A 24,871-nucleotide genomic window follows, 5' to 3' on the forward strand; every position below is an offset into this window, starting at 1 on the left:
CAGCACACCAGAGAACTCCCCTGCGAATGCAAAACATAATTCTTACATGTACTGTACTCTTGATGTTCAAGGTGCTTAAAAAATGGGGTGGCTTACCTAGAGAGAGTCTCTGGTAAATTCTACTGGCCCGAAAGATTCTGGAGTCATGAACTGAGCCAGGCCACTTTGCCTCTAAATTTGTGATAAGGCAGTCAGCATCACAGATCATCTGTAAAAATATATAGCCTATTAAGGTCAATTAATGCACAGAATAATTATGTAGCTGACAGTAACCATAACTCATTCTTACCTGAACATTGACACTGTGGAAGGATTTCCTGTTAACATAATCTCCCTCATGTGCCCCTGAGGGGCGTTGGAAACGAATATGGGTGCAATCCACTGTCCCAATTACATTAGGAAAAGCTGTAACACAAAATAATGAGTGTCATACTGTGACTGTGCTAATGTAACAATGTTATTATTTGTGTTACCTGCAATCTTGTAGAAATCCTCCTTGATGTGGATGAATCTTCTGTGACCAGGGGAGGTGATAAATATGTGCACAAGAGATTTCAATGCCAGACTTACATTTCTTATTGTGCGGCAAATAGTATCTTTATTGAGGTTTTCTGCATCACCGACAGAATACAGAAACATGCCACTTGCAAAGAATCGCAGTGCTACGCAGACCAGCTGTGGGACAGTGAGAGCATGGCTCCGTGCTGTCCTGTGCTGTATGTTTGGACCCAGCAGCCTACACAAATATCTGATGCCATCGCCTGAGAATCTGTACCTCTCAGTCAGATATTGGTCTGAAAAGGCCAATGGGTCTGCCCTATCTCGGAAGACTCTTTCATGCCTGAATGCTTGTCTGAGTATTAAAACTTCCTCATCAACTACATCATTCAACAAAGGGCAAGCCATTGTGAATCGGAGAAACACAAATCTTTAGTCTATATATACTACATATTGACCTCGTTACAGACTTAATTGAAACCACATTTGCAACTTCATGAGCCATTTCTTATTATCTCATCAACTGCTATAATATATTGATATTTTTTCTCATTCAACAGTACATTTCTACTCTATACTTGCATATACATAGTCTATATTTTATTTCTCATATACTATAGTATAGTTCTTTTGCACTGTGTTGGCATTCATTGTGGACAGCAAAGTAATAATTGCTCAAAAAATCTGCTTTCCTCACTGGGTGTATGACAATAAACGCTTTAAATCTCGAATAATATATATATATATATATATATATATATATATATATTCATCAAACCTCTGACAGTGAAATGAACAGCAGTTTTCAATAATTACTAAAATAACAGTACGCATACTTATATGAATGATTGTATATCTAGTATTTTAGAAGTGACTAAAACACATGAATATCTAGTAGGATTTAGGGAGGAACTAGCCGATAAATCACTATAATTTTAGCCTGGTTATTAGCCTGCTCCGGAGCAGGCTAGCTGCAAAGTGTGAATCTCCATAGTAATTTAATGTAGATTAATTTAGCCTCCCTTCATGCAACCGAGTTAGGGCTAAATTCAGCCAGGATAACTGGAAAATCCCAGCTTAATCCCTTATCTTGCTTTTGTGTAATACCCCCTCAGGACTTTAGAGATATTAGAGTTCGTTAAGCAGGTAACAGGCGGGAATCAATCTACTGTAGAGGACTGTGAGCATGTTCTGGAATCTACATTTAATGAGAAATACTACAAACTGTATATTGGAGTTATATATTGATTCAATGTTATTACCTTTAACCGTTTAGTTTGGCTTGGTATTACTGTACGCAGTATTCTGAATAAAAACAAAATAATAAATAAGTTAAATACATAATATAGGGAGTTTTGTATTCATAGTTTATCTTTTTTTATAATATTATATTGTATTATAATCTTGGATTGCTTTCAACTATATTTTCCAAACTGCACAATTTTATATTTTTATCCATGTATTGCTTCAACAGTTTAAAATATATTACTTAATTGTGCAATGTGTAATAGAAGCTCTGTGTATTAAGATTTATATTTATTATAGAAAATAAGTTTAATTCATAGCAGAGATTTTTATGCATTGGCCAGATCTAGGCCATTTCCATTACTGCCAATAACTATTTGTCCTCTAAAGAAATCTTACATGTATTGTGCGTAATCATTTCATATTAATACAGTAAATTTACTAAATGTCTACTTTAATATTTTGAAAAAGAGAAGCTTAGGCGGTTTACACGTACAGAATGGAACACTGCCCTCTATTGACATACAAAATATATACTCCATCTGGAGCTCGATTTATATTCTGTAATTTTATGATCCACAGAAAAAAATACACAAATAAAACTCATTGTTGAAAAAAAAGAAACATTAAAAGAATAATTCATATGTCAAATGTTAATCCTTCAGCCAAAAATGGATTCATGGCACCTTTAAATGTTTTTTCTACCTTATAGTTATATATAGATTAATATTTATAACTTTACTACTTCGATTGATAAAGCAAACATTGTATGAATATAATAGGAAAATAATTGATGTTAAAACTTCCGATGCACATCTAAAATATTTTTAGTTATTTTCATTCTCTGCGCATGCTCACCTGTTCCACAAAACACCGCCCATCGGATTGCCTCTCCAGAAATCCTTATGTAAGGTGACTGATGGTACTTTCGGTTTTGATTCTTCTTCGCCGCTGGCACTCGCTACTTGTTCACACTAATTTAAAGGTTTGGTTGTCACGCAGAAAATGAGGTTAGTTTTTGATTTATTTTACCACTTTAGTTTAGTTTAAGCTGGACGTGGATCAAAACTGTTTATTAGATACATCAAAAGAATTGTAAATGCCGCCTATTGTAATATGATCGCATGACCAGATATTTATGTTTTTGGCACTAGACCTTTAATGTCAACATTTGTCAACATGCACATTTATTAAACTCTGTGTTATTCTTCATATTAACATTCATGTACACCGTATGTCATATTTTTTGTGGGGAGTTATTTATAATGCATTTGTGGGGTTATGTGAATTTGAAAACCCTCTTGGGGTAGTGTGTGAAATCTATGTAACAACTACATTTGCAAATGTATGTACTGTATTTTCCATGTAATTTAGGAAGATGCATCATTATTCTACATAGGCATACTAAACTAATATGTAAATGTTCTACAGGCTAATAGTACATGTGTAGTTGATGACTAAATCGTACATGTGTCCTGTGACATAGCAACACTTAGAAAACAAACTATTAATAATACATTGTTTTATAAAAAAATATGTTTATTATATAAAATTGCATAAAACCGATTGATCTTCATTCGTTTTTTCTAAATTTGAAAAGACTTTGACACCACTCGAGGAACAGGAACAATATACAATGGTTAAAACCATAACAAGATAATTATAAAGGTAACGAGAGGGCAGAGACATAGACGAGAACGGAGAGAAAACACATTAAGTTGTGACTGACAATAATCTGTTGCTCTCCACACAATACACGTGGTACTGTCATGGTCCTGCTCCAAGACTAGAAAAACCTTACAAGATGTGGCAGAACCATGACAGTCACACCATAGGACAAATTTGCATATTAGTCTGTCAGCAACCTACATTCTGATTGTTCATTTCCCCCATGTTCCTATGCATAAAATAAATAAAGCTTTTCATTTAATGCAGCAGTACAGAGGATAAACTTCTCAATGTGGAACTGGCCAAGCTCGAGTGTCACTTCACGTGGGATATGAAAAAAGAAGACACAAACATCACTGATCATTTAACAAGACTGGAGGAGAACCGTGACTTCAATCTGGGGAAGGAGTTTGGGACGGCACGCACGCACAACTCTTTGGCATACGTCAAGTATCTCTTGGGTTCTTATGAGGAAGCCCTAACAAATTTACAGAAGTCTGAGGAGCTCACTAAAGGTTGTTATGGGGACAACTGCGACGAGAGACTCATTGTTACTTATGGAAACTTTGCTTGGTTACACTTTCACATGAAGCAGTACGCTGAATGCAAAAGTTACCTGGACAAACTGAAGAAGATCAGAGAATCAAAACCACCTGCCCCCCCTTCTGTTCTTTATCCTGACATAGTTGGTGAGAAGGCCTGGGCCTTGTTTAAATTTTCACGTGATTACTATAACAGAGCTATAGAGTGTTTCAGAAAGGTGTTAGAGCTAGAGCCGGAAGAAGGTGAGTGGAATGCCGGTTATGCCATTGTACTCTATAGAACAGAATACAAGTGCTGCACAAGTGTAATTCAACAACTCAGACGGGCGATTGAAACAAATCCAGATAATGATGAACTAAAGCTTCTATTAGCTCTGAAACTTGCAAAGTCTAAGCTGTTTGATGAAGCAGAGGATCTGGTGGAAAGGGCTCTTGATAAGTCTCCAGATAGTCCACATGTGATTCGATATGTGGGGAAATACCTGAGACAATATGAGCAAAATGTAGACAGGTCTATTGGCCTGTTGAAAAGAGCTTTGGATGTTACTCCAGATTCAGCATTTATACACCATCAGTTAGCTCTCTGCTACAAAAAGAAAAAAGAACACTTAAAGGATAAATTTGAACGTCAGAGATTTCGTGATTTGAGCATCACTCATTTTGAAAAGGCCGTCACTCTCAAGAGTGGCTTTCTGGTTGCAATGGCACAGCTGGCAGCTCTCTACAGTGAGGACGGACAAATCGGTCGGGCTGATGAAGTATTTCAGACTGCCTTGTCCACAGGTAAAGAAAGAACTTCAATTCAAGCACTTTACTTGTATTTTGGCAAATTCCAGCAGAACAGCAAATGTGAGCTGTTGGCTGTCAGATATTTCAAAGACTGTTTAAAAATTGCACCTGATACAAAAGATGGGAAGAAAAGTGCTAAGCATCTGACAAAGATTGCTAACAAGATTTTATCTAGAAACAGACATGACACAAGGGCTTTAGGTATACTAGAGTTCATTCAGCAGGTAACAGGTGGGAATGAATCCACTGTAGAGGACTGTGAGCATGTTCTGGAATCATAAATGCATTGTTTTGGTACCATGAGCTTTCAGGTGTTCAGGTTTTACTATCTAACAAAAATAGATATACTTACTTTATGTTGTCTAAACATGAACTTTGTTAAAGTAATTGCATTATGTTTATAAAGCAGAGTTATATATTGTAAATTAAACAGATCCTTAAATTGTAATGTATTTCACATTGACTTCATGTTTGGATGGAATCACAAATGGAAGCTAGCCAAGTGCATTTGCTCAGAATGAATGTTTCAGAAATTCACTTATTGTGGGTAAGAGAATAAAATTTGATCGAATTTCAACACATACTTCAATGTTTTTGAAGTATTCATGTATTCACAGTTTGTTAATAACATTAAACATTTTTAAAAGGATGTTACAAGATTGACATATTTTTGTAAAAATACTTTTCAAGATGAAAGTCACATCAACATTGATAGTTATATTTATGTCAAGTCTTGTGATGAATATGTGTTTAATGTTTGCAGTCAAATGACTGATGTAAGTCAAATGTATTATAAATAAAAATATAGGCATTATATTATAAACTACAAATCTTTGGCAATATTGTGTAATGTCTTTTATTACCTTAAAATGTTTAGTATTGCTTGGTATTACTGTATATACAGTATTCAGAATACATACAATATAAAGATCATAAAATATAGAATTGAGCTGTTATATACATAATATGAGGACTTGTTTTCATGGTTTCTCTATTTCATAAATAGTAGCCTACTATAGTATTGTATTGCTTTCAACTATATTTTACAAACGACACTGTTTAATTTTATCCATGTATTGCTTCAACAGTTTAAAATATATTACTTACTTAATTGTGCAATGTGCAATAGACAGCACCGTGTATTAAGATTTATTAGACATTTATTAGACTAAATAAGTTTGATTCACAGTAGAGATTTTTATGCATTGGTCTGAATAACATGCATCTTGGCCATTTCCACTACTGCCACTACTAACTATTTTACATCAAAATAAATCTTCCACGTATTGCATTTAATAATTTAATGTTGACACAAATTAAATTAACAGTAGCAAATTAGCTAAATGGCAACTTTTTATTATATTGAAAAAGAGCAGTTTATAGGCTGTTTACAAGAACAGATTATAATTTAGTCTAAATTATTATCTGTTTATAGCCACCTGTACATTAATGTTCATAGTATATAGCCATGTGTATATATTGTTCATAGTACATACCTATTGTCAATATTTTCATAGAACATACCTACTATAAAATATTTTCATAGTCCATGCCCACTGTATAATAATTTCCTAATATTGTATTCTACGGAGCCGTGGAAGGGACAAAAAACAGAAGGCGAAAAAAAAACAGAAGACTTTCGCGTGCGCACGCGAAAAGTATCTCCATTACAATTTCCGATGTAGGTAAGGCTGTTTTGCTACTGTTGCAGATGTGTTTTGGTAATTGCGTGTGTTTTGGATCTTCGTTCATAGACATCGATAAATTCGTGCACATCCATGCTTTCTCTCCCCTTCGTTTACCCAAAAAAGATGCTAAATACATATACACAAATAAAACTATAATACGTCCGCCAGTCCACAGATGGATTTGTATTTGTCTCCCATGTTTACAATTGGACAATGTTTATATAAACCTTGTAGGTTGCATACGACTGGTCCATTTTGTTTCTGTTTATTCTTTATTAAGCAACCTGACATGCATATTGTTTTGCATATGTGATAATTTTTAATGCATATTACTGTGCTCACTGAATATTGAATATATTTTGTGATTATTAAGTACTCTGTTAAAACAAAAGTATATATATATATATATATATATATATATATATACAATGATATATATTACATAACTATAAATTCAAAAATATATTACAAAAGGCATAATCTATAGTATAAATTTAACTGAAAAAAGGATAGGCCTAATGATGTTCAGAGAGCTTACAATATTTATTATATCAAACCTGAAGCATCTGACCGGAGCATCCTTACAACCAACATTTATGCCAAAGTGAATTTAGAGGAAGCCTACGGTGAGAATCGACGAAGAGGCAGATAAGATCTTTACCAGCCTGACACGTCTCTCAGTGATTTTGAAAAGCAGCTAGCTATTCACTTTAACACAGAAACACTAGGATACCTGGCAAAATGTACACAAATGTGTCGAACACAATATGACGTTTACTATTCATGCTCCTTCCATTCGCTTGTAGTAACGCTTGTTGTAAAGATGTGTCGTTGGAACCGTTCTTTTCCTTTTAAATGCTGCCACCTACTGGTTGGATTAGGCTATTGGTCCTGCGACGTTGACTGGAGGAAATCATATTATTGCTGACGTGTTGCTCAGTGTCTTGAAATACATGTATATAATTCCTAGTAATACTGATTGACATATTTATCTTTATTGTAAAATGTGTATATATATGATATGAAGTTCAATAAAAAAGATTATGAAGTTAACACTACAATAAGGTTGTATTTGTTAACATTAAATGTATTAGCTACAAAAACAATGTTAATATTAGTGTAAATATAAATATTATTAGACTTTCATGGCTTATTTCATTGTGCATTTACTATCCTAATGTTACAACCTCTTACAAACGTTTCTTTGAAAAACTAAGATATTAATTCCATAGAAGTCATGTGTAAGCCCGATTATAGGCTAGAAACAAGACAAGTTGTTTTTATATTTTATACTATCCCACTTCTATCACTATTATTAAATTAAACACAATTATTTATATTTTATTTTTTATTCTTATTTGTAAGTTTTAACTTTACAAAATATGAAATACGTCATTTGGAAACGGAAACAAGCTCCATAATGGGCGTATGGCGAATAAGAAACAGCTAATAGTCATTTATCTCAAAACCGAAACTTATCTGCGGTTTACTTTCGTTTTCGTGACAGCGAATGTGACGACGCAGTGAGAGCAAAGGTCTACACAAACTATTCGTTATCGCATATTTATAACGGGGTAAGAGTCACTTTTTATTTTTATAGAAGAAAACCAGACCTATCTTAAATGCTTAAACAAACCATTCAAAAAACAGATTGAATGAAAAGTAACGATGTCTGATTACCTGTTTACATTTTTAAATGTAGGCTACACATACAGATTTATATTTGTGTTAGTCTTATTGTGTGCGATCATTTATAATAATGCAATTTTTAAAGTTAAATAATAAAAATAACTAAAACTGCATTTAACAGAAATCCTATATTTACTGTGTTCATTAAGAGCTTTGATTAAAAATACCCAATAATCTTACTGTATCTCACTTCTTCATGTTCCAGCAGTGAAAACATGGAAGCTGAACTCAAACAGCTGGAATGCCTTTTCACATGGGGGGTGGAAAAATCAGACATAAGAGATTTTAACATATTGCCAGAAAAACTCCATGACAGAGTCAAATTTTGCCCACCGATGTATCATGCCACATATTTAAACATTCTGGCGTTCATCAGCCACTTGGATGGCAAAACAGAGAGAGCGCTGGATTATCTTCAAAAGGCTGAGTCAGCATTGAAAGAAGACAAAAGAAAAGACGCTGACTACCTGGTGACATACTCCAGCTTTGGATGGATCCACTATCACTTGCAGAACCTCGAGGATGTGGAAAAATACCTGATGAAGGTGAAAAGTATATGTATGGGCAAAGGCTTGTCGGATAACTCCTGCAACCAGCCCACAGTAGATGGTGAGAAAGCGTGGAGCTTTCTGAGGCTTGGAGGATCATTTTACGAGCGAGCGAAGGAGAGTTTCCTCAAAGCTCTTGAAGCAGAACCAGACAATGTTTCGTATAACGTGGGCTATGCAGTAGTGCTATACAGAATAGAAGGTATGAACAAAGACAGGCAAGTTAGTACAGAAACCAGTGAAGCAGTCGCACAGCTCAGAAAGGCACTCAACCTTGATCCCACAAATGCTGAGATTATGGTGCTGTTGGCCCTGAAACTCCAAAGTTTCAAGAGACAAGAAGCTCAGAAGCTTATAAGGGAAGCTCTCAGGCTGTCCCCTGCAGCCCGCAGGTGACCAGATATGTGGCTAAATATTTCAGAGCAGAGGGCTCCATTAAAGAATCACTGTCCATCCTTGGGAAAGCAGTAGAGTTGGCTCCAAACTCATCTTTCTTGCATCATCAAATCGGTCTTTGCCATAAGCAGCTTCTTATTCAGATGTTGGGGGAGAGGAGGCCTGGAAGACGCTTTCCTGCTGCTCAAATATCTGCTAAGGCAGGCGAATGTATCCAGCACTTTTCAAAGGCTGTAGAGCTAAAACCCACCAACATTTATGCCAAAGTGAATTTAGCAGAAGCCTACGGTGAGAATCGGCAACACGGAGAGGTAGAGAAGATCTTTACCAGCCTGATAAGCGACACGTCTCTCAGTGATTTTGAAAAGCAGCACTGCCTCACCTCATATGGTTTGTTTTTGCTCTATAAGAGAAAGGATGATGACAAAGCAATCGGTCAGTTCAAGATAGCTTACACGATTCCCATAGACAGCTATCACAGGAAACAAGCTGGCAAGAAGCTCAAACAGATTGCAGAGAAGCGTCTCAACACACAGAGCAAAGTCAAAGAAGCATTTGAGATTTTGGCTTTTGTATCTGCTGAAGACAAGCAGGAGGCACAAGCAGAGATGTATCTCAAGAGAGCCCAACAACGCTCAGATACTGATGGGCTTTCAGAAACCTTTGCCAAGGGACTGAGACTAAAACATAATTGATCTGTTTCTTGTACATATATTTAGCAAAATACTTGCTATTATTAGTAAGGGCTTACTGTATTGATTTTAAACAATATTTAACACGAAGTGTTTATCTATGTTTTTCTCTATACACGTCATACCACTCTGCCTTTGCCCTCGAGCAGGGACCAAGATGTTCTGTTTGGAATAACAGGAATCACTTCTCGTAAACCAGCTCGGGATTCTTGCTAGGGGGCAAAGGAAGGAGGTGTCACGTTTTAACATATACTCTATGTGCAGGAGGAAAGAGCGCCTTTTCTCCGCACCATCTCATTGCTTATGATGCAGATTAAACAACAATAAACTACTTTGCAAAGTACTTCCATTTTTCTCTGTGTATTGTGTTTGCCAAAATTGACTCATCTAGATTAAGGAATAAAAAAATTCCAAAACTATAGAATGAAACTTATCTTTATTATTCACAGCTGAAAGGCACTAGTGCACTCTTTCAAGGTTTCAGTTTCCATTGTGATTTTGATCCTCCCATCTCTGGGAGAGAATATAAAAGCCATGCCGGGACCATCTCCTTCATCAAACAGCTTCTACAATAGTTCCTATACAGACTCAAGATGAGGTAAGTGTTTGGATAGTATCTATACAAATTTGTTTTATGATATAATTTATAATTATAAAGTAAAAAGTTATGAGTTTGTTCATCTAATATGACAACAATAAACAGTAAAATACAGTTTAATATATATGTAATATTATTAGTAAATATATCTACACACACACACACACACACACACACACACACACACACACACACACACACACATACGTATATATATAAATATAAATATATATATATATATATAGTTTTTCTCCTTATTATTACACATGTATAAACTAGAGCCTGACCGATATGGGTTTTTCATATTAGGGAGTAAAAACACTGTAATATCGATAAATCTGCCGATATTCTTTATAGTGCAGTACAGTACAGTACAGTAGCAGTGCTGTAGAATACAGTTAGCCTACAACAGAATATAGGCTATATACGTACAGTAAACACATTTTTCTGGAAAATATCACTCAAATTATGTGATCAAACAATGACATTACAGATAATGGAGGCAGGGTATTTAACAACACACTTTATGCTTTGATTGATTTATCAAAACGTGACAAATCTGGTGAAAATCATAGGGCCATGTAGCAAACGAATATGACAAGCTCATCATTGTTTATTAACTTTATAGCTTTCCGTCTTAAAAAACTACTTTAAAAGTTGGCGTTACATCAACAATGTAACAGACTCAAGCCACCAGTGCACTGCCATCTATACTCGGTATCTGATGGTACTGACAGCGATGTGACAAGCATGAGTGATATATGGATGTTTTAAGGGACGTATATTGAAATTGTAGTCTACGGGTAATTGTTTGTTAACGTTACAGTACGGTAAGTAGGCCTATTTCACAAACTAGTTAGCAATTTGGGTTTAAGACAATAACGCGTTCGGCCGATCGCCACCACAAGTGGACGAAGGAGACACATACCCGTTTACACCTGGGGTCTCTTTTAATCATTTTCGACCACTTCTGTCCTTATTTCTTCAAGCGGTGGGTTTATGGGCATGTACATGTATGGATTTCTTCGGATTCTACAATGTACTAAATAAGCGCACACAATACAGCAGGTTTCACTACAGTTTAGACTTTGAAGGGAACAGGGGTTCCCTTTCTGTCGGTCTCTCGACGTTGTGTCGAAGCCGACAGATGGGGTTCGCCCTTGAGAACCAATCATCTCTGACTATTTTGAAAAGGCCAATGAAATTGGCGAATGAAATTTGCATGCCGGGCTCCGCCCCCGGATATCCGGGTATAAAAGGGGAGCCGGCGTGCTCATTCATTCACCTTTTGTTCTTCGGAGCCTTCGCATCTGATGACATTCTTCGAATTGCCGATTTCTACGACCCGGTGCAGCGGAGATTCCCCTGGGCGTCCTGGCAGTTCCTGAGGTATTTTTCTAAAAGAGCAATTTCCTCAGCGTGGCATTGCCCGCTGATCTCTTGGGTGCAGTACACTCATCGAGGACGGGGACGGACACGGTGGTTGCCGCAAGTGTTCGGGGGTCCGACCACTGTGGCAGCCTCGTGGATTCGTCCTGCCCGCACGGCGCGCGGATGGCTATTCAGACGTTGCGTCACTGCGCGCGGATGGCTAGTCAGACGTTGCGTCACTGCGGGCGGACGGCTATTCAGACGTTGCGTCACGTTGGCTATGTTCTGTCAAGAGCAAGCCACCACCTCGTTTGCTTCCCGTTCTGTGACCGCAGCGGCTACGGCCCTGCCGTCAGCGGCGGCGAGCAGCAAGGGTGATGTGGGGATTATCGTGAGCGTTAATCCGTCAGCCGGTCGGCTCGCGGACCGCTCGCGCCCCGTCTCGCTTGTTTAGCAGGTCCCCAAGGATGGTCCTAAGCCATCTTATTCCTCAGCCACGCGCTCGGACACGAGCCGTGGAGATGAGGTGTCTCTTGCAACATCGGAGCGCGACCTGCTGGCATCAGACTCTGGCGATTCCCTGAAGCTCCCTCCCTCGGGAGGTCGAGCACAGGTGAGAGCAGACGTCAAGATGTCAGCCATGCTCGCTCGGACCGCCGTGAGCGTCGGGTTGCGGTGCAGCCCTGGTGCTCGCGGCTGGGTACTCGCACATTGGGCCCGGCTCAAGTGCCAAGTTTTACCGAGCTGCATAAGGAGTTCAGTAGGACCTGGAGCGCCCCCTTCGGCGCGCTTCCGTCTAGCTGACTCTATCGCCCTCTCTTCCCTCGGGGCGGGGAGGCAGCTAGGGACTATGTCAATGCACCCTGGGTGGAGCATGCAGTCGCGGGTATCCGCAGACGGCGGCCACCTGGGGAGCTTGACCTAGGCTCACCGTCCAGGGCATGTAAGGTCTCGACATCGCTGGTGTTGAGGCTGGCAGTGCCGTGGACCAAGCTGCCTCCACTCTTACGCCATGGCCACCCTGCAGGCCAGGGCGCTAAAGAGAGCCCCACGGGGTAAGACCGACCCAAGTAGTGCCGCCGCCGACTGGCCCTCCGGGGACCGCGGTGGCAGCGCAGGCTGGGTCGGACGATGTCCACATCAGTGGCCCGGAAAGATGCCTCGGACCCAATCTTGCGCAGGGGGGCGAGCTCGAGAAAGGCCACTTTCCCGACTCCCCTCTCGCAAGGTCGGCTGATTGGTGGCGCTGTCAAGGACTGCTCCAGCAGCCTTTTGACAGTGTAGAAACAGACCGGCCTGCTGTGACCCGGCCGCCTTTCGGCCGTCGAGGTCTCGCACGTGGTCTGCCCCCAGCAGCCCTGGCCTTCTCCAGCTTTGACTCCGGTTCCGGTGCCCCCGCAGGTGGCCCCCCGGAGGAAGACGTCGAGAGAAGGACCACCTAGAGAAATTGAACCATCGGGCCCGACCCAGCCTGGTTGCTGGATGGTCGGAATGGGGCGGTCCCTGCCGTGTCCCAAACACCTTCTGGGCCCCTTCGGGGGCCTAGTGCCCGCCTTCTCACAAGGAGAGGTCTCTCTCTGGGTCCCACTTGCAGCCGCTCTCACCCTCTGAAAGATGGTGTTCGGCAACTCGACGTTGCGTCGTGGCGGCACGCAATGACGAGTATAAAGCAGCCCTCAGCACTCTCGCTTCGACGGTGCGTCGAGCTGCGCCATCGCCTGGCAGGTGATTTAGCGGAGCCGTTTCCCCCGGGGGGAACAGCACTGCTAGTCATTGAACCAACCCCCGCGGGTTGATGAAGTAGATCGCAGCCCCCCCTGTGAGGTCTCTGGGTGCTTGGTTAGCATTTCAAACCATCATGGTGGCTGGGAGTGTGGTCCGTCTCGGCATTCGATCCAGCTCGCCAGACCTCCGCCGGACTTCAGGCATCCTCTTACCTCAGCAGAGGCAGGGATGTTCCTGTGCTCCAGGCCGGGGCTGCCACCCCTCTGGCGAAGGCGATCGAACCGTCCCCTCGGCCGAGATGTCCAGTGGCTTCGACAGCCGCACTTCATCATCCCCAAAACCAGGGGTCGCTGCATACCTTGAGCAGCACCTTGCAAGGGTGCCGTTCGGGAGGCGCAGAAGCGCGTCCTGGTGTCTGTCAGACGCCAGGAGTGGTTCATGACAACTGACCGCATACTCTCATGTACAGTTTCCCTCGGCACTGTCGAGGGGCTGGCATGTCAGTAACGGGTCAGCCGGGAAAAAGAGAGCAGCTCTCCCTGGCGCGGAGCTCCCCCTTTTCCTGGTAGAGAACTCAACACTGTCTCCATGCACAGTCAGTGCTGAGCTGCTTGAACTTTCAGGCAGCAGCCAGCGGTCCCCTGAAATCAGTTTCAGAGGCTCCTGGGCATGGTGTCCTCGGGGGTGGCCTGTCCCCCTCGGGTTGACGCACATGGGACCGCGACAGCACTGACTACAGAGATGAGTTCCCTGGAGAGCGTGGCGCACTGGCAGTAGGCGTATCGTCATTACGCCTGCTGCCGTCGCATCCTAACCCCGAGCAGGTCTTGAGGCCGGTCGTGGAACGACAGACGCCTCCCTACGGGGTGCGGGTGCGGTGTGCAATGGGCGCGCAGTGTCGGGTCGCTGGACGGGCCCCCGCCTGCGTTGGCAGATCACTGCCTTCAAGTTGCTAGCTGTCCTGCTTGCACTGATGAGGCTCCGGCCTCTCGTGCAGAGCCAGCATACTGGCCCGGACAGCACGACCGGCGTAGCGTACTAAACCTCAGGGTGGCATTCGCTCGCTGCAGTCATCGCAACTCGCCCAAACCGCCTCCTCCCGTGGAGACAGCAGGTGGCAAAGCCCCTGCAGGTCACATGCCCACCGGGTGTCCTGAACCAGACAGCCAAGCGCTCTCTCGTCAGTTGACACCCCGTGGGAAGTGATGACTCCACCCCTGCGGGCTGGCCTGGGTGTGGTTTGGGCGGGCACAGGGGGACCTGTCGCCTCCCTGAACACCACCCAGTACCGCTGGGCATTCCTTGGACGAGGACCCCCTCGACACGAAGGCCCTAGCGCGCAGCCTCCAGTGGAGACAGCAGGTGGCAAGGCCCCTGCAGGTCACACGCCCACCGGGTGTCCTGAACCAGACAGCCAAGCGCTCTCTCGTCAGTTGACACCTCGTGCGAAGTGACAACTCCACCACTGCGGCCGGCTTGGGTGTGGTTTGGGCGGGCACAGGTGGACCTGTTGCCTCCCTGAACACCCCCCAGTGCCGCTGGGCACTCCCTGGTCGAGGCTCCCCCCTCGACACGGAGGCCCTAGCGCGCAGCTGGCCGCGGGACAAGCGGAACTACGCTTCCCCCCAGTGAGCTTCATTGCGCAGGTCCTGTGCAAGGTCTGGGAAGGGAGTATCAAGTGCTGCTAGTTGCGCCTTACGGGCCCAACTACACTTGGTCCTCGGAGCTAATACTCCTGACGACAACTCCCCCTGGCCAAATCCCCTGGCGAAGGGCCTACTCGCAGGGGATGGACACGTTGTGGCATTCGAGCCGGACCTCTGGGTCTGGCTCCTGGTTGGGACGAGGAGTTCCTGGATGACCTACCCCCCCTCAGTGGTGGAGACTGTCACTCAGGCAAGGGCCGTGCCCACAAGGCTGGATGCCTTTAAGTGGCGCCCCTTCTCGTCCTGGTGCTCTTCTCGAGGAGAAGACCCACGGAATTGCTCGCTCAGGAACGTGCTGTCCTATTGCAGGAGAGGCTGGGGAGTAATCTCCCCTTCCACATTGGAACGTGGGTTCCCGCTGTCGCGGTTATCACGTACCAGTTGCTGGTGAGCCTCTGGGGCGGCATGACCTGAGTATTAGGCTCCTCTAGGGCGCGAGGGGCTAAGGCCTCGTCCGCGCCCCGTACCCTCTTCGGACCTTAAGGTGGACCTGTGGGTCCCCTTTTTTCGGGCCCTGCCGAGAGCCCCTTCCTTGTTCTGCGAGGGGGGTTGGCTCTCCTGCTGGGGCTCGAGTCCATCCAGAGGGTGAGGCACCTGCAGGCATTCCGTGTCCACCGATTGCCAAAATTCAGGCCCGGTGACTCTCACGTGATCCTGAGACCCCGGCCGACTTACGTGTCCAAAGTTCCGCCGCCCCCCTTTTGGGAACTAGGTGGTGAACTTGCAGGCGCTCCCACACCGGGAGAAAAGACCCAACCTGTACGTGAGGTGTCCAGTAAGCGCATTGCGCCTCTACTCGAACCACACGGAGGGCTTCAAGGCCCTGAGCAGCTCTTGTCTGTTTTGGAGGTCAGCAACGGGAGTGCTGTCTCCGAGGAGAGTTGTCGCGCTGGATCGCACACGCCGTCACTACGGCGTGCCGATCCAAGCCCGTGCCCATTTGAGTGACGGTACACTCCGCTCGGGGTGTGGCCTCCTCGTGGGCATCGGCTCAGTGCGCCTCTCTGGCAGACATCTGTAGAGTTGCGGGTTGGGCTACGCTTTACCTCGCAGAGGCTTGCAAACCTCCGTGGGGAGTCGGCAGCTCGAGTCTTGCCAACAGGTGAGACCAGCAGTCGTGGGGCGTACGCCTGCGCATAGCGCCTTTCCCCTTCTTAGGTGGATCAGTGCGCTATGGGCTGCCTCCCTTCTTTCCCCAAGGGTGAAGAATAGGCAGTCCGTCCTTCCATCAATAAGCACTCAGGGCGGCGGGCTCGGCGGAGCAGCCCTGCCGCCTATGGCCGGGTATCAAGCTGAGTTATTACATATAGCTCTAACCGGACCTAGTGCCCCACACGTAGTAACCCCCCACTAGGGTGGTTCCGTCTGAGATGTCGTCATGAGATGGTTCCCCACGTGGCAACCCATGACCTCCCCCAGGTGAACATCCACCTTGCGGCATTCCGCACATACCTCCCATGAGTTCTCCCCTATTTTGGTGAGACCATGTTGGTGTCTCCACTGTATTCCCCCCTAGGGTGGGAAGTGGTCTCCGTAGCGCACGTCCTCATTGAAGGAACAGCGCTTACCCAGTAGCCCTACGACTGGATGGCCCTCGCCAATGGGGCCGTCTGAGTTGGCAGAGGGCAGGGGCTACTCATCTTTGCCAAAAGCTCTGCGAGCCCCTGCCTGCCCACTGGAAGGTTACAAATTTCGCGATAGCGCTCACGTGTGGCTCGCCCAGGCCGGTCAACGTTGCTTCGCTAGAGATTGTGACGCGGCTAGTGCCGTGGCGTTTTCCATAGGAACCCCATCTGTCGGCTTCGACACAACGTCGAGAGACCGACAGAAAGGGAACGTCTCGGTTACGTATGTAACCTCTGTTCCCTGATGGAGGGAACAAGACGTTGTGTCCTTCTTGCCACGACAATAGCCGTCCGCTGCAGCAGTCACGAGATGCTCTCAGGCTCCTCAGCACAAAAGGTGAATGAATGAGCACGCCGGCTCCCCTTTTATACCCGGATATCCGGGGGCGGAGCCCGGCATGCAAATTTCATTCGCCAATTTCATTGGCCTTTTCAAAATAGTCAGAGATGATTGGTTCTCAAGGGCGAACCCCATCTGTCGGCTTCGACACAACGTCTTGTTCCCTCCATCAGGGAACAGAGGTTACATACGTAACCGAGACGTTTTTTTTGCGTGCCATTATGTAGACGTTTGGAAGGAGTTATTTCTTTTGTGTCTGACGAGGTTTGATAATAAATGGCAAGTCCTCCGAGTCAAATACAGAATCTCTTAAGATCCTTCAAATGTCGCTGCTCTCTTATCTTCATTTGATCCCACTCATTTTCATCTTCAGATCAGGGAACTGGGATGCTGTGGTTGGATCTTGATTTTGTCGTTCAGTGACACATTTTAAAAGAGGATAATTCTCTCATATAGCAATAATTTGGTCGGGCTCTAGTATAAACGAATATATACATGAATATTGCATGTACATGAATAGTTACAGTTTTACAATAATACTAATTCTATAAAATAATAAACATGTGCTGCTCTTTTTTGCCAGTATGGATCATGACGGAGTTTTGAGAACAAAACTTGACCAGCTGGAATGTCACTTCACCTGGGCTCTGAGAAAAGATGACATTGATCTTATTAGGCTGGATGAACAGCTCAAGTCGGATGTTGAGAAAGAAGAACAACTCACACAAACTTACAATGCTTTAGCATATGTAAAGTTCCTTCAGGGGTTTCTAGATGAGTCACTTAGCAACCTCATGACATCTTTGAAGCTTTACAAAGAGTGCTATGATGAGGAATTCAACAAATCTCTCATTGTCACCTATGGAAACCTTGCCTGGATCAACTACCACATGAAGAACTATACAGAGTGTGAAAGTTACCTGCAGAAAGTCCAGAAGATAAATGAAAACATTTCATCTGAGTCTTCATCTGTTCCTGAGGTGCTTGGTGAGAGGGGATGGACCTTTCGTGCATTTTCTTACAAGTATATTGAAAAATCCAAAGAATGTTTCAAGAAGGCTTTAGATCTGGAACCAGAAGTTGGTAAGTGGAACGCCGGTTATGCCATCGCTCTGCATCGAACAGAACATGGGGAATTCACCATTGAGAATTCACCTGCAGTCAAGCAATTGAGACGAGCCATTGAAACAAATCCTGATGATGATGTTCTTAAGCTCCTTTTAGCTATGCGACTGGTTATATACAAGAGCTATGAAGAGGCTGAAAGATTGGTGGAAGAGGCTTTAGAAAGATCTCCAGATCACCCACGGGTCTTGAGATATGCTGGACAATTCTTTCGAAAAAAAGGATCTGTGGAACGAGGTATTGCTCTATTGAGAAGAGCACTTGAACTTTCACCTAAATCAAGTGTCACACATCATCAGTTAGCTCTCTGCTATAAGATGAAGAAAATCAAACTGCAGCAGGAGGGAAATCATCATGCCAGATCATCAAGGGTTCAAGAGATTCGTGATCAGATCATCTACCATTTAGAAATGGCTATCACCCATACAACCGGCTTTGTCAAAGCTATGAGTGATCTAGCACTGCATTACGGAGAACAACATGACGTTTCACGAGCCGAAGAGATGTTTCAGGAGACGTTTAAGACAGCCGAAGAGAAAAATGATAATCTACATGTGGTTCATTTTCATTACGCTGCATTCCAGTTGTACTGCAAAAGAGATGAAGTTTTAGCTATTAAGCACTACATGGAATGCCTGAAAATGAACCCAGGTTCATATGAAGGAAAGGGAAGTGAATACAAGTTGAAAATGATTGCAGAAAAGCGCATTAATAAAACACACAGGACGGGGATGCTTATGGGATACTAGGGTTCTTTCACAAAGAGAAAGGACAGACAAGCATAGCCATTGAGTGCTATGAGAAAGCTTTGCGTTATGTAGACAATGATGAGTACCTCTCCAATCTTTGTGCTCTCAGGCTGTCCATATAATAATAATAAAGTTATGACAGTCTATGTGTTTACATAATCAAGGCCTAATAACATTTCATTTTATGCACTTTATTTATGAAAAATGTGAACAGACATCATTAGTATTTACTACAGAAATTAGTTTTCATTGTTATGTCTCAGTTCTATCATATTTTTGTTTAATCTATGTTTTTTTTCTGTATGTCAGATGTTAAAAAGTATTTAAACATCATACATTTTATTTAAAAGGTACGTGTTAAAGATATTCAGAACGTTTGAACAGTTTATAACTGAAAAAGTAGACAGTATATATTTTGTTTACTTTCTATTCATTCTAATCAAAATATTGACATACTTATGTTTGACAAATAGATCAATAGCTACATCCATCAAAAATGATAAGTGAAGTCTGTGGATGATAATTGGGGCGATTTCAGTTTAGTCCAGTAAAGGGCAGTTAGGAAAGCACAGACAGTTTTAGGAGACAAAACTGATTGCTGCCATGAGCCGGTACAGATAACTACATTAACGGGACATTATTGCTCTCTTAACTCCCCCACTTACTGAATGAAGTGGTCAAACGTGACCAACGTGTAGCGTGTGAATCCACCATAACCCACAAAACAACAGGCAATGAACCAAAAAACTGGATACAGCAAACAAGACGGTTTTATCGTTCATCAGCTGGAAAAAATAATGTCTGAAAGTGAACTATATTTTTATCTTCACCCTTATATTCTCTTTACTTACGATCTTTTTTTTATGTTCTTTTTTTAGTTATCATTCATAGTGTGAACGGCCCTAAATCTGGTTTTCCAAGCAATACCTGAACAATTTCCCAATAAACAGCTTCTAGAATATTTATCATACAGACTCATACAGTAGGCTAAGTGTTTGGCTGTTATCTATACAATTTTTGTAGAATTTACAGGTTTAAATCTTCTTGCTGTACAAATTCCTAATAAACCATGATTACTAATTATTTGAAAAATTCAATTTTTTCAACTTAATCATATGTTGTACATGTATAGGCATATTTAGCGGGTGCATTTATACAAAGTGACTTGCAAGAGGGATATAAACAAAAAAATTCATAGGGAGTCAATAATGCAAGACGTAACAAGTTACCAGTTATCTGATGATAAGAGAACTACCCATCATGAACCTTTATGTATAAAATGTAGATAAAGTAAAAATAAAGCCTCCTCATCGAATATCAACCTTCCATTAAAAGCTCTTGTCCTGCTTGGGAGAAAAACTGGGTGCGTTCTTTAGCCATGCTGAACAACAGCGTTGCTGATTATTGTTTCTACTATCAATACATATCCCCTTTTAAACCGGTGCAAGAACGCGCAATTATCTCAGATAACTCAATCCAGCGATACTAATCATAAGCGGCAGGTGTGTTCGAAGAACCCAATTAGCCGGATCATGATTAGCACGATGATATAATCTTGGATGTGTCAATTGATCTCGGATGTAATAATCGACGTACGAAGAACGTGCCCCAGGATGAGCGTCCAAGAACCAAACAATCCAAGATCATGCCAAATCGTCTACAATCAAATCCAGCTAACCGAGTTAGCGACGTACGAAGAACAGGCCCCTGGTCCTCTCTCAATGACGGTCCGGTCGCTTGTCCTCTTATGCTCCCAATCTCCTCCTTGATATGAGACCGGTGCACGTACAGCTTACGCTCGTAATCACTCACGCACCGGCCTCGAAAACCCGGCTCTCGTCCCGCCTACCTCACTACACTAGATTAGTCTTTCTAGAAGATGACACTAATGTGCTGATAAGTAAATCCCATTTCTTTAGCAGTATGGATCATGACAAAGTTTTAAGGACAAAACTTCACCAGCTGGAAGTCCACATCACCTGAGCTTTGATAAAAGATGACATTGATCTCGTGAAAAAACACGTGCGATAGAAGCTCTGTTATGTAGGTGGGGCTAAACCGTTTAAGGCTTTATAAGTGATTAAAATAACTTTAAAGTCAACACAATACTTAACGGGTAGCCAGTGAAGGATGAGAAAATTGGGGTTATGTGATTATCTGGGTTAGAACTTTTGAACTAACTGTTTTTTGTTTATTGATAATGCAGGACAACCACTAAGTAGAGCATTACAGTAGTCAAGTCTTGAGGTAACAAATGCATGAAAAAGCTTCTCTGCGTCAGCAACACATAGAATATTTCGTAATTTGGCAACATTTCTAAGGTGGAAGAAGGCTGTTTTTGTGACATTTGAGATGTGATTTCGAAATGACTAGTTGCTGTCTAATATAACGCCTAAATATCTGTATTTGTTGGAGTAACAGTGCAGCCTTCAACTTGCAGGTTATTATCCGAAACATTTTGCTCACGTGTCTTTGGTAATATTTCTGTTTAATTAGAATTTAAAAGAAGGAAATTACAACAAGTCATACAATGTTTTATGAAGGATATTGGTGAAGGAAGCTTTAGAAAGATCTCCAAATCACTCACATGTTATGCAAAATATTAGGAAATTCTTCAGATTCGAGTTTCATTCATTCTTAAGATTCGAGTTTCTTTCATCATCAGTCAGCTCTTTGCAATAAGAGCAAGAAAAATCAACTGCTGCTGGAGGGAAATCATTATTCCAAATAGTCTAGGGTTCAACAGATTCATGATCAGATCATCCGTCATTTAGAAATAGGTACCACTCATGCAAACGGCTTCATCCCCGTAATGAGTGATCTTGCACTGCATTATGGAGAACAGTGTGACATTTTGAGACAGCCAGATGTTTGAGACAGCCAGAGAGAAAAATTATAATCTACATGTGGTTAATAAATGTTTACATTTACATTTACATTTAGTCATTGTAACACAGTTCTTAGACGTAGGGAAGTAAGGAGGTGGGAACCGGAGAACAGTCAACAAAACTTTAACTAAAATAAACAAACAATAACACGGAAGTAAAAGACCATAAAACATAAACACAAACTTAACACATCAAACCTCTCTCATCAAACACTCCTGTCGCTCCTCTCTTATGCTTCCTGAGCTCCTCCGTGAGAGATGTGAGACTGGTGCACGCACAGCTGACACTCGTTATTATCACTCACGTGACTGGCCTCGCGCCTATCCCTCACGGCTCTCTTCCCACCCTTCTAGCCACATACCCCCGACAGAGCGACAGAGACAAGAGAGTGGAGAGAGGAAAAAAAATCCTGGTCCTGTTCCCCGACCCGCTTCCTGAGCTCCTCCGTGAGAGATACGAGACCGGTGCATGCACACTCGTTATCACTCAAGTGACCGGCCTCGCGCTATCCCTCACGGCTCTCATCTCACCCTGCTCGCCACAGTTTTGCATTTAGCAGACGCTTTTATCCAAAGCGACTTACACAGAGTTTGAGGAGCAATAAGCGGAATGTCATAAAAGAGCAATATTACATTAGGTGCTAATACAAAGTAAATAGTTTCAACAAAAGCTAGACCACTTCCTGTTGAGAGAAGAGGTTCCCTATCGATACTTCACTCGCACTGCGTAGCAGGACGCTATGGGGAAAACTCCTTTTTCTCCGATGACTGAAGCTTTTCAATAGTGCAGTGAAAACTGCAAGGCCATTGGTGTGAGAGAAAAGAAAAACTTTAAACCCATGGCAGCGAAGCTGCACGGACCAATGGCGATGGCACCCGCCAAAAGGGGCGGGGCTTATGGTTATATAAGCAGACACATCGCCGTAGTGTCCTCAGATCTCTTCTCCTTCAGCGACGACTCGATCTTCGCAACACAAGACTCACTGCTTCGCCGTCAAGAAAGCACCTGCAGCGGATTCGACCTCTTGCTCAGCTGCTTCGCTTCTCAGCTGCTTCGCTTCTCAGCGGCTTCGCTTCTCAGCGGCTTCGCTTCTCAGCGGCTTCGCTTCTCAGCGGCTTCACTGTTTAGAGGCTTTTCTAGTGAGCGGATTCGCAACTCAGCAGCGCCGGTCTTCTCCCTGTCGCTATCCGGCGACACTAAAAGAGCACATTTCTAGAGCAAATTTCCTGCGGTGTTGTTGCAAATGCCGCATCGTCTTTGTCACCTGTGTGGGGCTCGCCTACACACCGCTGACGGGCACGACGAGAGACTGAATGCTCTCACTGCTAGAACATGAGTTCTTCCTGGAAGTTCACAACAAACTCACAAAGTCATGGCGCGCCCCCTATTCGGGCCGTCTACGACCTTCTTCTTCCTCTGCTCTCACCTCAATTGATGGTGCTGAGGAAAAAGGCTACAAGAAGTTGTCTCCCCTGGATGAGTCGGTGGCTGCACATATGTGTCCGCCCACGGCCATCGGATGGACGGCGAAGGCAAATCATCCCTCTAAGCCGTGCAGAACCACCTCGGCCCTCGCTGGACGCGCATTCTCGTCCTCCGGCCAAGCGGCTTAAGCACTTCACTCAATGGCAGTGCTCCAGGTATACCAGGCCAAACTCCTCCAAGGAATGGACGAGTCCAGTCCTGACCCCACGCTCTTCAGGGAGCTACAGAGCGCAACTGATCTTGCGCTACGCAACACCAAGGCCATGGCCCAGGCGATAGGCAGATCCATGGCCAGTCTCGTAGTGCTCGAGCGCCATCTGTGGCTGACGCTCACAGAGATCAAAGAAGCTGACAAGGTCCCCTTCCTCGATGCTCCAATTTCTACTACCGGCCTTTTCGGACCGGTGGTGGAGGGATTCACGGAACGCTTCACGGCAAATGAAATCCTCTCAGGCTATGAGGCAATTCCTGCCTAAAAGACCCGGATCCAGACCTTCAGCAGCTCACCCCAGGCCAGCTACGACTCAGCAGCCGGTGAAAACCCCTGCTGCTCAGAAGGCTATGGGAGCTGAGACACGCAAACGCTCCCACTCAGGGAGACGCTACCCACACCTGCAATGGCAGGGACCCCGGCCTAAGATCACGCTGGACCCTGTGCAATACAATGTGAGGAAGACGAAGGGAACAGATCCCGCTACAGCTGGACCTCCTTCAAAGAAGGCTCTTGTGTCTGCTCACCACCCCGTTCAGTTCTGGGTGCCGGCAAAAAGGTGTTTTTGTTTCATGTTGTGAGTGCAGGGTCTGTTCAATACAAAAAATTCAATAAAACACAAACATTGTCAAAAAAGAGCAATCTCCCTCTTCCACTGTTATCAGGAGTCAAGCCCCCAAAAGGCGGCGTACCTCCTCATTGCACCCAACCTCTTGCCACACGGGCCTCTTGCCATCCCCGGTGTTTCAAATTGGGTTCTGGAGATAATATCTCAGGGATATTCACTCCAGTTTACTCGTCGACCCCCGCGATTCTGCTGGGTCATCCCCACCCGAGTGCAGAGCGCGAATTCACACGTTCTGTGCATGGAAATAAGGAATTTAGCCACATGCACCACATGCAGACGGAAACGGCGTTTCAGAATGATTACACTGAAACAGATCCTCTCGCAAATACACCCAGAGAACTGATTCTTTTCCCTGGATCTGAAAGACGCGTACTTTCAAATCCAGATAGCCCCCCGTCACAGAAGATTCTTGAGATTCGCCTACGAGGGCGAATACATGGTCCTCCCATTCAGACTCTCACAGGCTCCCCTTACTTTCACGAAGTGCATGGATGCGGCTCTATCCCCTCTTAGGCAGCAGGATCCGCATTCTAAACTACCTCGACGACTGACTTGATCTAGCACAGTCGGAGGACGAGCGAAGGTCCCACAGATCCCTCCTCCTCAGCCATCTGGAATGCCTGGGGCTCAGGATCAAACTTGCAAAGAGCGCACTGTCCCCAGCC

The 24,871-nt window shown here is 43.8% G+C and overlaps 1 protein-coding gene and 2 pseudogenes across 3 annotated transcripts; all 3 read left to right on the forward strand.

Moving 5' to 3' along the window:
• The first annotated feature begins 2,672 nt into the window (after nt 1–2,672).
• On the forward strand, nt 2,673–5,580 carry LOC306905254 (interferon-induced protein with tetratricopeptide repeats 5-like). Its single transcript, XM_079475724.1, has 2 exons — nt 2,673–2,753; nt 3,679–5,580. The coding sequence occupies exons 1-2, from the start codon at nt 2,749–2,751 to the stop codon at nt 5,021–5,023; spliced, it is 1,350 nt and encodes a 449-aa protein (XP_079331850.1). The 5' UTR covers nt 2,673–2,748; the 3' UTR covers nt 5,024–5,580.
• Nucleotides 5,581–7,935: 2,355 nt separating this feature from the next.
• LOC306905312 (interferon-induced protein with tetratricopeptide repeats 5-like) lies at nt 7,936–10,071 on the forward strand (annotated as a pseudogene). The gene is made up of 2 exons (XR_013788350.1): nt 7,936–8,004; nt 8,325–10,071. The product of XR_013788350.1 is annotated as an interferon-induced protein with tetratricopeptide repeats 5-like (transcript).
• Nucleotides 10,072–10,331: 260 nt separating this feature from the next.
• On the forward strand, nt 10,332–19,238 carry LOC306905378 (interferon-induced protein with tetratricopeptide repeats 5-like; annotated as a pseudogene). The gene is made up of 2 exons (XR_013788351.1): nt 10,332–10,353; nt 17,704–19,238. The product of XR_013788351.1 is annotated as an interferon-induced protein with tetratricopeptide repeats 5-like (transcript).
• Nucleotides 19,239–24,871: the final 5,633 nt, after the last annotated feature.

The sequence above is a fragment of the Barbatula barbatula genome, assembly GCF_947034865.1.
Source record: "Barbatula barbatula genome assembly, chromosome: 16".
NCBI lineage: Eukaryota > Metazoa > Chordata > Actinopteri > Cypriniformes > Nemacheilidae > Barbatula > Barbatula barbatula.